The sequence below is a fragment of the Eutrigla gurnardus genome (assembly GCF_963514095.1).
Source record: "Eutrigla gurnardus genome assembly, chromosome: 6".
Classification (NCBI taxonomy): domain Eukaryota; kingdom Metazoa; phylum Chordata; class Actinopteri; order Perciformes; family Triglidae; genus Eutrigla; species Eutrigla gurnardus.
In genome coordinates, this window is record NC_139920.1 from 28,673,566 (window position 1) to 28,691,463 (window position 17,898).

A 17,898-nucleotide genomic window follows, 5' to 3' on the forward strand; every position below is an offset into this window, starting at 1 on the left:
GGGGAAGAAAAAAAACTTCAACATACAATAATCCGTAAACAGTAATGTATTAAATGCACAAAGAGGAACAATCTGAAAAAATGTCAGAGATAAAACGGCATTTTTTCCCCATCCAAGCCTGATCTCACATCTCAGTGTTTCATCTCTTCTTCCAGTGTGACTGTGAAGTGTGTTAACAGATAACACGACACCAAATGTAATGTGTGTTTGGCGACACAGTGAGGCTCAGGAATGCAGAGGGAGGGTTTTTAGTTTTTTTTAGCTTTTGCCTTCAAAATAAAAGCAAAACGTGCATCTCACAACCTCAAACAACGTGTTTACGTGGCCTTCCATCCTTCATCTTGGCGGTTAATACACATCTCTACAAGGCTGTAGGAACCCCAGAGACATTTCTCAACCGAAAGTAAATATAAAATATTTTATTTTGAAATTTTCCACCGGAATCTTGTTGTTGATTGCTGCTTGCTTGACACGTGTTGTGTCTCCCACCTGGGCAGAGGAGCAGGCTCGGCAGCATCAGGCGTCCCGTCCTGCAGGAGTGTGTGCGTGTGTTCGTGTGTGTCTATGTGTGTGTGTGTGTGTCGCAGACTCATCGATGAACCGTTGGACTGAACGGAGCTGCAGACATCAACATGTCCAGTCTGCACTTCAGAGGGATTCTTCTCACTTTATGTCTGGCTTCGACTGTGAGTGATTTACTTTAACTTCACATTTAAACACAAACGTGCGAAACTTGACGCTCTTTTTGCAGGAAATTGACTATTTATAAGAAACATTTCAATTTATAGATATTCCTGTTCAATTCCTCCCGTGCACTGCATTTTATTGAACATATATTGATGTCTTGTTGTGTTCAATGAGCTTTAATCAAAAGGCTGCGTGTGCGCGCGTGAGTGTGCGCGCGCCCCGCATCTGTCCGCAGGCACCTGATGCTGTTTGGTTTTCATGGATCCAAAGTAATTGTCTTCTAATGAACGTCATTAGACTACAGTTTGATCTACATGTACTGAATGAACAGTAGACACATCTGTTTTCTCTATCATAAATACATTAATATATGGGTATAATGGTCCAAATGTAATTATTTTTTAATCCCTTATAATAATAAACTACATGTTTCTTAATTTTGGAATATTTTTGGAGAATTTGAATTAAAGTCCAACGTTCACTTCATGTTTAGTTGTGATTCTTTGTTAAAAAGCAACTTGGAATCCTGTAAATTGCCATTTGTTGCCACGATGTAGACGAGACAAAGCAGACAGCAACACAAAACCTGCCTCTCAACCAACAGCAACCTGTGTACAATTTCTCTTTTTTTTTTATAGACAATGTTTTTCTTTTTAATTTTACTTCATCAATGCACATTTTTCAAAATAAATGTGCTTGTTTTAGCCAAAAAATAATGATTTCCATTTGTCTTCCCTCGGCCAAATGATAAAATTAAAACAACCGTAAAACACGTGTGTGTGTGTGTGTGTGTGTGTGTGTGTGTGTGTGTGTGTGTGTGTGTGTGTGTGTGTGTGTGTGTGTGTGTGTGTGTGTGTGTGTGTGTGTGTGTGTGTGGATACCGAAGCAAGGAAAAAACTAGTCTGCTAGTATACAGGTGAGATGTGAGGAGGCCTGTGATTAGTTAGGATGTTAGTGCATTCAAATGTAAAAGGTGTAATAGACCTATTGCATGCAATTGCATATGTATTTTATTATTATTGTTATTATTAATAATATTGTACCTGAACTCACTTTATTGAAAAGCTGAATAATTTGTGTATTGCTGATGTGACCACGGTAAACACTCTCTGCAATGTTTGTACGATCCATCTTGGCAAATGAACCGTGAAAACACAAGACAGGCAACACGACCACACACACACACACGCCGCTCTGCACATCCACATCACGCCGACGGCCTGTTTTTATCAGCAGCTATCTGAGGTTGTTATTACACGGCCGGCTCGCTAATTTCTATAATGGAATAGAAATATGACAAGCAAGCAAACAGGTGGTTGTGATGATCAGCGTGATAGAGAGAGAAATGGGAACAGTCTATTAATTTCCAATGCTCAGGACTGCAGGGAATCATAATGAACTTGGTCCATAAACACACACACACACACACACACACACACACACACACACACACTGTCTCTCCAGCAGCCAGCAGATTTTCCCCCCAAAAGAGCAAAAATAACAAACATTTTGAGGCTTTTGCATCTAGTTATACGCCCTCGTATGATCCAGATCTAACTTATGCGACCCACATCTCTCTCCTCACGTCGGTTTCTGTCTCCTTCATGCATCCCGGTGTCTCCCTTCATCCCATCAAGCTGTTAAAATGCACGAGCACGTCATCCGTCATCCTGGGCTCTAGCTCCGGTCCCTCATTCTCCCAAAGCTTTGCTCTCAACTGAGTAAAATGTCATCTCAGCTTCCCCCTGCATATAAATAGGGAATCCCCCCGTGAAGCACGTTGACGTGAGCTGAGGCTTTAGAGCAGTGCGCTTAACAGTGACACGAGTGCAAAAGCATTTCTGCTTTGATTAGAAATGCCCAAATTCTGGCGCTTATCATCTCTGCATACACCTTAGAGCAGAGATCTTCAACCGAAACTATTTGATCCCAAACTTTTGTTCTTCCAAACATTTAAATATGTCCAAAAATACACCGTAACATGAATACAACCTTAAAAAGCAAATATAAATCTTCCTTTTTGTTTAATATGTTGTGAAATTGTGACGTACAAATGCCAAAATAGAATTAAAATATGAATCTGTCAACAATTATTATTTTAATGGCAGCATTGTATGCATCCATCATTACAAAGTACTGTTATACATGGTATTATAGGCTTCACTACACATTATTGGTCCTGTTGAACGCAAACACAGTTTGATATATGTAATACAGGTTTGTCTGCAGCAGGCGAGGCGACACATTGAGCAGTAATTGCTGTGTAAATTGCTCAATGACACCTCTCATTAAAGCGTTGCATTAGGAACAAACACATGTTGCTTCAGACTGTTGCTCGTTGATGGAGGGAGAGATGTTGCCGAGGTTATGGGTGGGTTCTACATGGTGCTAAAGTGGTTTGTTATTATGCGTGAAAACAAGCTCCGGCTTTTCTTCTTCTTCTTCTTCTTCTTCTTCTTCTTCTTCTTCTTCTTCTTCTTCTTCTTCTTCTTCTTCTTCTTCTTCTTCTCCTAAGAATCCCATCACGTGTCTGTTTATGTGTGCGATTGTGAAAACGTTGACAGTTGAGGCACAAAATGAGGAGTAAGGGCAGAGGTGAGATTGCGTTGAAGAAATGTGAAATGAGGAGTTTTTCTGTCCTGAGCAATTTCACCTATCGCTGCCTATTTTCACAGCACTGTTCATGCTTGAAATACACCGAGATTCGGGGTTTAAATCCTTCAAATGCTCTGGCAGTGTGTCTGGCTTTGACGTGAACCTCAAAGGCAGACGCAACTGTCACTTGATTGAATTAGAAGATATCTACTGGCACTCAATGTGTCCATGTTTGAAACTCACAAATCTCCTTTGACTGAATAGAAAATAAATAAAACAGGAAAGATCCTGGTCGTGTGCTGCCATGATACGTTGTGGCTTTTTATTCTTAATTTCCAAAGCCATTTTTGTTTTTCCAGTTGCATCATAACTCTCATTCAGGTCCGATCGTATGCACAACATTATGATGATAAAAAGCTAAATCCACTGATTACTACTCGGCCGTGTAATTTAATGTAATTGCTCCAGGTGTGTTTGTTCGTTTGCAGATGTTGTCTTTTCACCCTCAGGACACATTTTTTAATGGCAATGTTTATGACACACAACGAGCGAATCCTATTGGGCGGCACCAGAGCGCTGTTAAGTGCGGGGGGGGGGGGGGTCACTAGAGAGTGGGTTTGTGCTCCCAGAGGAATTTAGCCTCTGAAGCTTCTTTTCATCAAAAGTTCCCTCTGATGTTTCAAACTGAATTCAGGACAAACTTCTACGCAGACGATATTCACCCGAGACTCAAACAGCCTCAAAGTGACTCAGCTTGGGAGGAACTAAATGCAAAGTACCTTCTTTTTATTCTACTTGTGTCTCACTTTTGTCCGCATTAGCTTCTCGTAACACACACACACACACACACACACACACACACACACACACACACGAAAAAAGACCTTCAAGTGATTAAAATCAAAGTCTTAACTTAACTGCAAGCCGCAATCAATAAATAAGGCTTGAATTTATATTTTCCATTCAAATCTCTTGTTTTCACTTGCCTAAATAAGAAAGATCAACATTGTGTCATAAAACCATGGAAGACTTTAATCAGGAAACAAACACTGTTCGGGATGCTGTCACCGCTAACAGGAAACGAAACCCACCCGCTGCTCTGACCTTCACATTCAAGGTCACCCACGTTCACCAGCAGCATGCGATAAAAACAAATGTCAGCTTGATTTAACCTATAGAAGTGGAGCCCGATTACAAAAGATACTCCACGTACAGTAAGACCACCATCGCTCTGAGGGGGTAATCTGTTTTATAGAGTGTTTATGATGAAATGATGTTAGGCACAGATACTTTACTGATAGATTATATGTCGTAGAGCAAAACGTTAAAATCTCTGAAGCTCGTGTTGCACAAAGACCTGACCAAAAACCACATTTACTCCGAGGCATGCTAGTTTTACGAGTCATTCCTGCAGCACTTTATTTAACAGTCACAGCACCAAACGGCATGCTGGGAACAGCTCGCTAAGGAAGTGTCGACTGTGAAGTCCTTGTAAGCTGTTCTCAAGAATGATGCAAGAAGGGATGTCGGAGGCTGAGCTATCGGCACCTTTTGAATTGCATAATTGCTGGACGTAACGCAGGAATGGGAGCATTCTCACTGAAGTTGGATGATATATAACCTTTCTTATATGGCAACTATTCACTAGCACTCCCAAACAGCCAAAAGGACCATCTCCAGTCATGACGATCCTGTCCCGTTCCGGTGCAGACTTCCTCCATCCACCCCTCTTCCCTGCGTTCCCCTCCAACATCCACGTATACCAGTTTGTCTCCCAGAAACAAGGCGATCCTGTTTGTTTTAGTCCGAGGTGAAAGTGTCACATGCAAATGTGGTTATTCTGGTTTCATTCAAACCCAGGAAAGAGCAGGGGGGCAGAGGTCAAGACGATCGTCTGTGTCCTTGGGGACAAACTCATTTAATGAATTTTCTGAGCTTCCTCTCTCCGTGCACTAAAGTGAAAGATAATCTGCTTAATGCCACGGACGGAAATAGTCCAAAAGGTGAGTGTTTTAGTGGGGAAACATGTCCTGCTGCAGGCAAAATGACTCACTGCCCTTTAGAAATGGACACATGACATGAAATGCCCTTTTCGTGGAATTACAGAGCATCTAATCGAGTAATCATTCCTTCCTTTCCTTTCTCCTCGCCTTCCTCCAGGCTTTGTCGAGCCTGCACCCTGAGTGCGAGTACATATTTCAGCTGGAGGAAGAGGAGCGTCGCTGCCTCCAGTACATCGCCGAGCAGAACACAAGCACAGAAGGTGTGTGTTCTCCATTCTAAACCTCTCAGCAGCAGCAGCAGCTGTAGCTGTGATATGAAATATGCTGCGACTCACCTTAAGTGCAAGAGTCTGAGTGAGAATAAATGCTTCATGAAGAATCATCAGTTCCCAACTACAGAATGAAAACGCGGCGGGTGATCTGTCACCGTGATGCATGGATGGAGGAGACCATTAAGAATAGTTACATATGTGTGTAATCCATCTGAAGACAAAGTTCTCGGCTGGAGATCTACTGCACTTCCTCATCGTTGTCTTAATGCAGTTTACACGGAGGCGGATTTCGTGGCTGTGAGGAATGCCGTTGAGGGTCTTGTGCACGATACACCCCATTTACCTCCAGCGTACACACATGGACACATGGACTGTTTAAAGTGTGTGTTTCTTTTTGAAGGTTGTCGAGCGTTCTGGGACGGAGTCACCTGCTGGCCTCATGCATCCGTTGGGGAAACAGTCCAGAGAGCTTGTCCTGCCGTCTTCTCCCTCTTCAAGAACAACACAGGTGAGTAAAGGATCACATGGTGCAACGAGGAGTGTGTTCAGGTGTTCACGTGTTCAGGTATTCCGGTGTTCAGGTGTTCAGGTGTTCAGGTATTCAGGTGTTCAGGTGTTCAGGTATTCCGGCGTTCAGGCGTTCAGGTGTTCAGGTTTTTTGGCGTTCAGGCATTCAAGTGTTCAGGTGTTCAGGTTTTCCGGCATTCAGGCGTTCAGGTGTTCAGGTGTTCAGGCGTTCAGGCGTTCAGGTGTTCAGGTGTTCAGGCGTTCAGGTGTTCAGGCGTTCAGGTGTTCAGGTGTTCAGGTATTCAGGTGTTCAGGTGTTCAGGTGTTCAGGCGTTCAGGTGTTCAAGTATTCAGGTGTTCAGGCGTTCAGGTATTCAGGTGTTCAGGTGTTCAGGTGTTCAGGCGTTCAGGCGTTCAGGTGTTCAGGTATTCAGGTGTTCAGGTATTCAGGTGTTCAGGTGTTCAGGTGTTCAGGTATTCAGGTGTTCAGATGTTCAGGTATTCCGGTGTTCAGGTGTTCAGGTATTCAGGTGTTCAGGTGTTCAGGTGTTCAGGTATTCAGGTGTTCAGGTGTTCAGGTGTTCAGGTATTCAGGTGTTCAGAGCGGCGTGTGCACCAGACAGTTAAATTGTTGCTCTAAAGGCAGCAAAGGATGTTTTTGATCTCAATATCTTCGTTACAAACATTTAATAATTTACTCCTTCAGTCATTTATTGACTGATTTTACATATTTTATGTTTTTGTGAAGACTCATGCCTGCTCTCAGACACAAATCAAAACATTTTTGTTAACATGTAAATTAGCAGGCTATGGACTGTAGTCTGTGTAGATTGTGAAACCCATACTAATGTTTTTCTTCAAGGGCAAACACCTTGAAATCATGACTTTTACGAACCGCTTTGAGATGTGATGTAGAATTCATGAAGACTTAAGAAAAGACAACTGCACTTACACTATGTGACTCCAGATATTTATTTTAAATCCAACTTAATTTATAACACATAGCAAATTGGATTCCTGTCCCAAACACAATCAATAATTCTATTCTAAAAAATCTTCAATGTTTCCATTATGTACAATTATGTACAATTAAACAAGAAAAAACTCAATGTCTTGAGTTTTGTCTTGAATAATGGTGCAACACTTTTAATGTCGCTTCCATCGTGTGCTCACTGTAAAAGGAGGTCAGAAAGGAAGCACTGAAGCACCTTCACTTAGCATTTACTGTCATCGCGGCTGCCACTTGAATACTTCCGCTTCATTTCACTGAGTATTACTCACCTTCCTAAGCAACAAAGAAAAGAGTATTCGACTGGAGAGAGTCTGCAGCCTCACTTGCAGTGGATGCTTTGAGCTAAATGCTAATGCTGCGTTCATGTCCTATCGAAGGATGCTAGGAAAGCGCAAACCTTTTTCTACTCTCTTGGTCTAATCTGAAGATGATCTCTTTGCGGCTGACGTGCACCATAACTTGACCTTTCACCTCAGACTCAGTGAGCCGTAACTGCACCGGCGGAGGCTGGACCAGACCGTTGCCAGAGTACCACGTGGCCTGCAGCGTGGATGATGACATTCCTGAGGTGAGAGTTGCTGGGGAGGCAGATCTGAGATCTGACTGAGGAATGGCAGATTGAGAGCACAGGGGGTCAGGACAGGAGGAGAAGGAACGGGAACAAAGAAATGAAACCAAATAAAACCAAAGCAGCGACAAACACTGACATCAGACATCAAGAGACCAGACGAGCTAAATAAGAAAAAATAAATTAAGTTCTTCTCTTCTTTGAGTGCCTGTTAGACTGTATAGAAATGAAACTGCTGCCCCGTACATCTACTCTTCTTTTTGAGGTAGTTGAGATTAGAGTACGTGCTTTACTGGTCTCCTGAGACCAGGCACATAAATGTTCCTCGTGTGAAATTACTTTTCGCAAGGCAGCAAGTGAATTAAATATCACCCATCAGGTAATAGCTGAAATTATCTTGTTTCACAAAGAGAGAATGGTGTTAAATTGCACTGAATGCTATTTCTCGGAAGGATAATTATCAGAAAAGCACCTTTTGGTGCAATTCAGAACGTCTTTTGTCTTGAGTTAAAAGTTGCATTTTAGGGTTTCCAAACAGCAGAGGTGGAAGGTCACAAATGAGTGTCCTGATGTAATTATGAAGCTTTTTCTAATGTACTTTTGTGCGTCGATTCATTAGCTTGCTTAGTCCAGTCATAATGCCGTTAGATTCAGCTTCAAAATATGGAGAAAGCTTTTCTCTGGTCCCGAGCTTGTCAGTTATTTGGTGTCATTTTGAGACATTACATTCATTCTCGTGTTGTTTGCAGACGGAGCAGTCATACTTTGCAACCGTGAAGCTGATTTACACCGTCGGCTACAGCCTCTCGTTAGCCGTGCTGGCTGCTGCTGTGCTGATCCTGTTGTTCTTCAGGTGAGAACATTCAAATAAGATTATTCCAAGGTACGCTTAGTTCTGGATTTAATCAAATACCTTTAATAATGCATATTGCTCAGCCTCCTGTAGTGTATTAAAGGAATAGTTGAGAAATAAGGAGACCGAGACATTATAGCTATTAGTTCAGATGTTGTGAAGCAGAACGTATTTTGACCAATCGGCTGACCCGTACTCTAATCGAACCAAACGTCATATTGATACCTGATTAATTTTTCTCCATCAGGCGGCTGCGTTGTGCCAGAAACTTCATTCACATCCAGCTCTTCATCACATTTATCCTGAAAGCCGCGGCGGTGTTCATAAAGGACGCCACCCTGTTCTCCAGCGACGACACCAACCACTGCACCCTTTCCACAGTAAGACGAGAGCTTCCTGTTGTATTAAGAATTTCCTGCGGGATTCTCTTTGCATATCGACTGTGCTCATACTAAATCACCCCTCACAGTTCACCCTGTGTCCTTCTTCTCCTCACTGTCCAGTTTGCCTGTAAAGCCTCTGTGGTCTTCTGTCACTACTGTGTAATGTCCAATTTTTTCTGGCTCCTGGTGGAGGCGCTCTACCTCAATTCCCTGCTGCTTTCGTCCTTTTATCACAGCCTTCGGTGCCTTTGGGGCTTCACCCTGCTGGGATGGGGTGAGAGACATTTTCCTTGTTTAATATCCGTAGGTGATACATGCAAGACATCTGAAAATGACTTATAAGACAGGATGATTCTTTTCTTTTTTAAGTTTTGTTTCTAATGTCGGCTCAAGATGAGTTTTGCTTATAAATCAGAATTAAAATAAAAAAGATGTATCTTAGAAAATAGAGAAAATAGAATGAATCAGTATCTCTATAATTTGATGTTCCAGACCAGAGAAATACTTGCACCGTGTGATGAATGCTCTTTTGGAATACTCTTTATTTTGGACGATATTTGCCTTGTGTTGCAGCTTTTCTTTCATTCAACCCTCAGGTTTCTCTATTTTTCCATCATCCAACGAGTGTAGCACAGTGAATTACATGAGGGCCATCATCCCTCTCTATTGTTAAAGTTCAGCTTTGAAGTTTAAAAAAAACCAACTTTATTTCTCCAAAGGGTCACTCACTGGAGAATTGGAAGCTTTGACCTTTAATTACTTCAGCGTGTCCAAACATAGCGTCACAATATATCACACCCACATTTTGCCACGGGGGCCTAAGATGACCCTGTGAGGGTCAAACAGAAGTTTCATACTAATTTCAAACCCTGTTGAGCTGAGCAGATATTTCTGTTTCTAAAGAGGCTTGCAGCTCTCTTAAGGGACAGCAAGAAGCACAGACATCCCCCACTTATTACTTTAATAAAGCCGTAATTAACAAACAAACTGAATAAAGTTGATGCACCCGTGGCGATCGATACTAATGCATTTGATTATGTTTATGTGTCCACTTAAATGGCCACCAGCACAATGAAGATACAGGACTTAGTCCCGGCGGTGGCGAGGCAGGATCTAGATGAGAACGTTCTATAGATGTGTGGTGCACAAAACCTCTGGAAAAAGATAAACAGATCGATACAGATATTAGAAAAATTTCATCCATTGGTTTACTGTCTGATTATGATTCGAACAACTCATATTGATTCGTTTCTCGCTGACACCGGTTTGGCTTTCCTGCCTTCCCACAGGTGTTCCCGTGCTCTTCATCACTCTGTGGATTGGATCCAGGGTGTATTTTGAGGACACAGAGTTTGTATAAGTTTTCAGTCTCCACAAGCACAGTTGTTTCTTATATACAGACTTAATGAACAACAGAGACACAATGTTGCATTCTCTTGTCTATCTATCTATCTATCTATCTATCTATCTATCTATCTATCTATCTATCTATCTATCTATCTATCTATCTATCTATCTATCTATCTATCTATCTATCTATCTATCTACCTATCTATCTATTTATCTATCTATCTACCTACCTCCTACCTACCTCCTACCTAGCCTACCTCCTACCTACCTACTTACCTACCTATCTACCTCCTACCTACCTCCTACCTACCTACCTCCTACCTACCTACCTCCTACCTAGCCTACCTCCTACCTACCTACTTACCTACTTACCTACCTATCTACCTACCTACCTCCTACCTAGCCTACCTCCTACCTACCTACTTACCTACCTATCTACCTCCTACCTACCTCCTACCTACCTACCTCCTACCTACCTACCTCCTACCTAGCCTACCTCCTACCTACCTACCTCCTACCTAGCCTACCTCCTACCTACCTACCTCCTACCTAGCCTACCTCCTACCTAGCCTACCTCCTACCTACCTACCTACCTACCTACCTACCTACCTACCTACCTACCTACCTACCTATCTACCTCCTACCTACCTCCTACCTACCTACCTCCTACCTACCTACCTCCTACCTAGCCTACCTCCTACCTACCTACCTCCTACCTAGCCTACCTCCTACCTAGCCTACCTCCTACCTACCTACCTACCTACCTACCTACCTACCTACCTACCTACCTACCTACCTACCTACCTACCTACCTACCTACCTACCTATCTACCTCCTACCTACCTCCTACCTACCTACCTCCTACCTACCTACCTCCTACCTAGCCTACCTCCTACCTACCTACCTCCTACCTAGCCTACCTCCTACCTAGCCTACCTCCTACCTACCTACCTACCTACCTACCTACCTACCTACCTACCTACCTACCTACCTATCTACCTACCTAGCCTACCTCCTACCTACCTACCTTCCTACCTACCTACCTCCTACCTAGCCTACCTCCTACCTACCTACCTCCTACCTAGCCTACCTCCTACCTAGCCTACCTCCTACCTACCCACCTACCTACCTATCTACCTACCTAGCCTACCTCCTACCTACCTACCTTCCTACCTTCCTACCTTCCTACCTGCCTACCTTCCTACCTACCTACCCATCCATCCATCCATCCACCATTATACACCTTTAAAAGAACGTCTGTGGACCGACTAAATGTCCAAATGGTCTTCCCGTGTAGATGTTGGGACATCAACGAGGACTCCCCGTACTGGTGGATCATCAAGGGACCGATCGTGGTGTCCATAGCGGTGAGATGACCCATTGTGCCGAAACAAAACAAATCTGTCAATTATGCGCCTGGAAGATTGTTATGCAGATGATTTGTTTACTTTCCTTTATAGAGATGATTTCTGAGAAATGATTTGATAAGAATGATAATGTTGTGCATTGTTAGAACTGAGAACAGTGAAAAGCCTGCCCTCACGTCCTGTCCTCGTCAATTACACCCTCGGCTGCCCGCATTGTGCCGTGACTTTCAATCATGGCCGAGTTCTTGCCGAGGCTTGATGTTGTTAAAGCGTGACGTCTCTATTTTTTTTTTTTTCAAGGTAAATTTCATCCTCTTCATGAACATCATCAGGATCCTGATACAGAAGCTCAATCCTCGGCTCATCCACTTCAACAACTCCTCTCAGTACAGGTGCCGTATGATTGGCTGAACTCGGCAGCGATATGGTTTCTCCCACTTTAGTCATTTCAGCATCCTTTGCCTTTATAAATGTAGCTTTCATCTTTTTCCTGTGCGGTCTCCGATTTTCAAAGTTGCGTCGGTGTGACACGTTTAAAAAAAAAAAAGGCTTTTCCACTCTCTTTGATACTCTTTCACTCTGATAAGTAGATACTTTGATGTGAGGAACGATGCAAGTTGCATGAAATGTTTGGGATAGAGGACATTGGCGACGTGTGACTCATTCAGTCCATGCTGAGCCTCAGACGAGCCGGTCTGGCTGCGTCTGCCTTTCCGCTCCTCAGCATCTGAATTCAGAATTAAATTTGGCTCAGTAAATAGCTGAGAGTGTTCAGGGACATAATGCAGATCCGGATCTTATAAAAGCCAAATGTATGTACGTTGAGTGACGCTTGACCTACATATAAAAAAACATTACCTCCGATGTCGTACACACAAAGAGCATCCATCTGATGAAGAGAGCGCCTGCATGCATGATGCCATCCGATAGCAGTATTCAGATGAGATGCGCAGTAAGTGACTCCCCGAGGTCGCCTCGCCGGCTGCATCTGATTTCTTTCCGTCTGTGCAACAGGCGCCTGGCTAAGTCCACCCTCCTCCTCATCCCTCTGTTTGGTACTCACTACATGGTCTTCAATTTCCTGCCTGACTACTTCAGCGTGAACCTGCGCCTCTGTATCGAGCTCTGCATGGGATCCTTCCAGGTACGCCCACAGAAGCAAAATATATTGTGCACGCTCAAATACATGTTATAATAGCCAAACTACACATTTTGTGTCGATATCCTTTCTTTGATGGGTATTTATTTCCTCGAAATATGGCTTGGTTCAGTCATTGGTGCTGCATTACAACGCAGGAATGTATAATTTAACAAGATATTTAAATGTGCTCTTTTTGTGAGTAGCCCTTAAACCTCTCAGGTCCGTTTCCTTCTGTGTGCTTTGAGCGATAAGGTTGATAAATGGGTATTCTTTTGTTAGATGCCTGAAATAAGGCATGTAGATAACACAAGGTTAAGACATTTGACATGTGTGAACAGATTAAACCTTTATTCCAAAATACGAGACTAATAGCTATTGAATATAAGAAAAATACAGGAAATTAGCTTTTTCGGTGCTCAAACACAGTCAAAGTTGATGGATGGTGGTTTCCTTCTGATGCAAATTCAGAAAAAAAACATTCTTGTTCTTTCATGTTTTCTCGTGGTTATATGCTAGAAAGCCGCCATAAACGTGTGTTAATTAGTGGAAAAAAGGGCTCAGCGGTGCTGCGAGTGTTGCCATCCGTCGAGGACAAGCAACCACAGGAAACCAACGGTTTCCTCCACCTCATCGTACATGTGGTCACAGGCTGGTTTGCTCTCCAGATTGCATCCTCCCCCTCCCTGAAGTCAAATTAACGAGGCACAGAAGTGTCACACAAGTATGGAATATATTAGCAACAAAAGTGCCCGGATAGTTGTAACCCAGGCCGCGTTGACAATAGAGGTGAGCGAGTGTTCAATTTTATTCTGCTTGATTTAATATAAAGATAAGAGGAAATGCAGCAGCGCGTCTCTTGTAGATTCCACTGCAGTGTATTATGGAGATCAATCTTAACCATTCATTATTCCACTCTCGTTGGCCGGCTCTGTGAGAGAAACAACAGATTTTTCTTCACCTTCTGTCGTCTCATTTTTATGTCTTCACACGAGTGACCTAATGGTGCGGACGAGTCCTAAATGTGAATGATCTCTCTTACAGGGGCTGCTCGTGGCGGTTCTCTATTGCTTTCTCAATCAAGAGGTCAGTCCAAAGCCCCGACACCCTCAAGCATTCACTATATTCAACAAAGCACATGACACTTTACAGCACTGCGCATAATGAGCCGGCGTGCTCAGATCACATACCAGGGAGGGCTGAGTGGAGTTGTCAGGCCTTAAAAAGCAAAAAATAATTTGCATCCATCGCCCCCTCGTTGCACCAGAGAAGGACTTGAAGCACTTATGTAGCCTCGGAGATTAATGTGAGGTCAACGCCACACAGTTTGCATTTTATTACACTATGAATCTACACCCTTGTTCATCTGTTTGGTGCTTAATGGCCCCTTAGGTAAGACTTAGAAGTCACACAATCATAATATGGCCTAAGTAGCTAATTAAATCTGCATTGATATCCTCTTGTAGATTAATAACTGATTTATCAATGATGTCCTGACGCCAGGGTGAATCTATTACGTCTAATGGATCATCATAAAATTCACACATATCCAATAACAAGCCAAATAAATACATTCAATAACTTAACATCCAATAAAATGACTTGTGTGATGCAAGGGAAACAAATATTTGATTTTAATGTTAAAGTTCTATCTATCAAGGTTGAACATTTGGGGTTTTATGGGGGTTAAAGTGACTATTAATCACAGCTCCTGGCCATGAAACTGTCCAGCACACAACCCCCAGTAAAACAGCCACTTCTCAGTTTAACAATTTTGTGCGATTTAAACAACCCACAACATGTTGTTAAGCTGTGCTAATAGGCGGATTTAGTTACCGTTGGACGCAGCCAGGTTACTGCCTGCCATTATGAATCTGAAGTTCATGTATTCATATTTCCTCATCAGCTTTTACTGGAGCTTTTACCGGCGCAGGGTTAACTTCCACAACAGTTTTTCATTTAAAAAACATTTTTGCATCAGTGCATCCTCGGAAACATAATCCGTGGCAAAAACACATTAGCCTCTACCTGATGATGTGTTGTGATTACCGTGGCGATAGTCAAACATAACTGATCATTGAAATTATGCATTTTTGTATTCATGTCAAGTCTTGATAGAAAAATAACTCCGGAGCTCACCAGCTGTTGGTTGTAGCCTTATATTTAAGGGAAAGAGGGGCAAAGTATTGATTTTCTCATCCACCTTTTCTCACGAAAGCAAACAAATGAATGCAGATATTTGTCAAACTTCTGCTTTTAATATGAATTACATTTTTAATCATAATATTGGCAGCTTTAAACAAATATATGTGGTATATGATTTGCAACAGCATCATCTTACTTCTTACTTACTTTGAAAATGCCTGTTTGTGTGTGTGTGTGTGTGTGTGTGTGTGTGTGTGTGTGTGTGTGTGTGTGTGTGTGTGTGTGTGTGTGTGTGTGTGTGTGTGTGTGAGAGAGACAGGTCCAGAAGGAGGTCCATATGCAGTGGCTCAGGTGGCAGGAGAGGAGCTATGGTGTGGTGTCTCCTGCTGCAAAGTGCAGCCAGATGGACACACCCTTCTAGTCCAGCTCCTCACCATCATCATCCCGCAGGTCTTCTGCTCGTTGGACCTGATCACCTGATCACCGAGGATCGCTTCTGTCAATGTCATCGTCTCCTAATGGCTGCACGGTCCACACAACAGGTTTCCCTTCCGAACTAGATGTTTACTGGGATAGAGGAACGATTAGATGACTGTTAACTAATAGGGGTGAAAATAATCTCATGGCATTTTGCACATTTCAACACAGTTCCTGTGAATGACAGCTGCCTTTCCAACAGGACAATGCGGCAACAATTTTAAGGAAGACTTAAAATCAACTTGAAGATTTCCTTGGACGCCTCACTGGCCAAAATAAATAAATGCTAATGTTTGCTGAGCTTATAGTTTGGTCTTAACGATGAAAAAAACCATTAGCAAGTAAACAGTTTAATCAGATATAGGCTTTAAGTGACATTCCCTTAACGATGCTATAGCATAGCCTGTTCAACATGATATCCTGACTTTCTTATGAAGAAGTAGCCGGCTCCCACATGATTCATAACTACTCCCATGACAATTCAAATGGCTTATTATTGACATTATCATCCATCCATTAGAAAACACTGTATAATTCCTATTATATTCGGCATATTATTATCTCTGTGCGAAACACTCGTTGTGATAAGTTGTTTAAGCTTTCTTGCGATCTTTTTTGGGTGATATATTTATTTTATTTATTAATTTACAGCAAGGATCAATGTTTCTCATGTCATGTGGTGAAAAGAAATCTCCACTGCTATCTGTGAAGACTTTACAATATGTAGCATATCACTATATATGATGCTAACATCGTGCTATTAACTGCATGTTTGCTTAAAGAATGATAAATCAGGGATGCCATTATCGCTACATTTGTGTTAGATCTCTTGCATTCTTTGTGTTATGAGCTGAACTTTTTTCTTCGAGTTAAAACGTTGTGGAAACTATTGGATTCCTGCCAAGTTCAAAGTGTTATAATAGTTTATTTTATGTCAAAAAAAGAGTTGTCTTCAACTAAATGTATTTAACTGTCATTGTTGTTTCAAAGTCAGCTATCTCTGGTTTTGCATTTAGATGTCGCTGCAGCTTTTTTTCGTGCCTTTCTCTTCAGCGTTTTAATGCCTTGTTCCTGAAAGTTAAAAGTATAAACATGTTAACGCAGCTTCATCATAATTCTCTGCAACCTTTTACAAAGTGAAGATATCAGCTGGCAGCTACAAAACGTTAAGCTCGAGTCATCCAAGTCATTGTGGCTTCATGTAATTTAGATGTAATTGTTACAATGTGTGCTGATAATGGAATCCTTTCTTCTAAGGAAGTCATGTCATTTATGATAGAAAATGGAAGCATTTTGTAAAATCTCACTTTTTCTTCATAATGAAAACCATAATACAAGTTATTCTTCAAAGCAATGGCAACAAATAATTGTGTAAACATTTGTCTTTTTCCAACATACTATACTATGACTTTTTTTACATACTATGATATGCATTTTCTTCAACTTACTATAATATAAAATATGTCATAACAAATCATGTTGTAAAAAGTCATAGTATAGCATGTCGAAAAAAATCATAACAAAACATGTTGAAAAAATAATAAAAAAAGTAATGAAAAGGTCATAGTATATTATGTCAAAATAAGTAATGAAAAAGTCATAATATATTATGTTGAAAAAGCATCATAATATAACATGTCGGGGAAAAAGGATCCTACCATGTACTGTAAACAACTTTAGTACTTGAATCCTCCTGGACAACAATACAAAATACAGCATCCCCAAGGAAATGCAACACATTCTTCAATTAAAATAAATATTATTATATTATAATAAAAATACGAATATAAATGCTTTTGTTCAAACGTCAACGTTTCAAAATGTTAAATTAAAACTTAAATAATGACAGATTGTGCACAGCAACCAAATACAAGATAACACTAATGGACTAAATTGCAACACTGAATTATGTCTTTTGAAAATTACGTGCAAAAGGTTCAGAAACAAATAAAAAACTTCATTTCAGACACTTCTGCTCGTCTTATTTCCACTTCTCAGAAATGACCTTACTTCCCAACTTTACCCTCAGAAACTGTTTCCTGGCTTTGCTGGAGGGACGTTTGTTAATGACGTCACTGTAAAATAATGAAATAGCTGGTGTTGACATGTTGACCCCCCCACCCCCCCCCCCCATGCCGAGCCTCCTGGCTGCTTTATGACCGGCCGTGTCAGGGTTCAGACCGGTGTTGTGCCAGTGTAGGTATCCCCGACAGAAATTGTTTCCCCTGGCTGCGGGAGCTACTTCCTCTGTCTATTTTGAGGGGGGATACAAATTCTGGCAGACATGTAAACGTCTGAAATAATCTGTTTCCCCCCCATAACTTTGTGTATAAGAGAAGTAACTTGCTCATAATCATAGAGGTTATAGAGTAGTATCTAAAGAACACACAAAATAAATCATTTGATGCTCAGACTTCATCTGTCTACTATAGTACATTTCGAGTGAAGTAGCTTAAATAGACGTAATTGAAGCCAGAAAACAATCACAGTGGTCTTGATTTTGGATATTGACGTATATTTAGTTCGACAAATTCCATACCA

General features: G+C 41.6%; 1 protein-coding gene across 1 annotated transcript; it reads left to right on the forward strand.

Annotated features, from left to right (window-relative positions):
* The first annotated feature begins 483 nt into the window (after nucleotides 1-483).
* Nucleotides 484-15,878, forward strand: ghrhrl (growth hormone releasing hormone receptor, like). Its single transcript, XM_084011514.1, has 13 exons — nucleotides 484-686; nucleotides 5,443-5,545; nucleotides 5,958-6,065; nucleotides 7,553-7,644; nucleotides 8,394-8,497; nucleotides 8,745-8,877; nucleotides 9,001-9,154; nucleotides 10,170-10,230; nucleotides 11,528-11,597; nucleotides 11,898-11,989; nucleotides 12,612-12,741; nucleotides 13,780-13,821; nucleotides 15,200-15,878. Exons 1-13 carry the CDS (start codon nucleotides 633-635, stop codon nucleotides 15,299-15,301), a joined length of 1,245 nt encoding a protein of 414 aa, XP_083867640.1. The 5' UTR covers nucleotides 484-632; the 3' UTR covers nucleotides 15,302-15,878.
* Nucleotides 15,879-17,898: the final 2,020 nt, after the last annotated feature.

What these genes read in the sequence shown, in the direction of transcription:
- ghrhrl (XM_084011514.1), top strand. Translation starts at nt 633, where the DNA reads ATGTCCAGTCTGCACTTCAGAGGGATTCTTCTCACTTTATGTCTGGCT. An exon ending in TGGATGATGACATTCCTGAG is followed by an intron (nt 7,645 to 8,393) that starts GTGAGAGTTGCT and finishes TGTTGTTTGCAG; the next exon opens with ACGGAGCAGTCATACTTTGC. An exon ending in CTGATCCTGTTGTTCTTCAG is followed by an intron (nt 8,498 to 8,744) that starts GTGAGAACATTC and finishes TTTCTCCATCAG; the next exon opens with GCGGCTGCGTTGTGCCAGAA.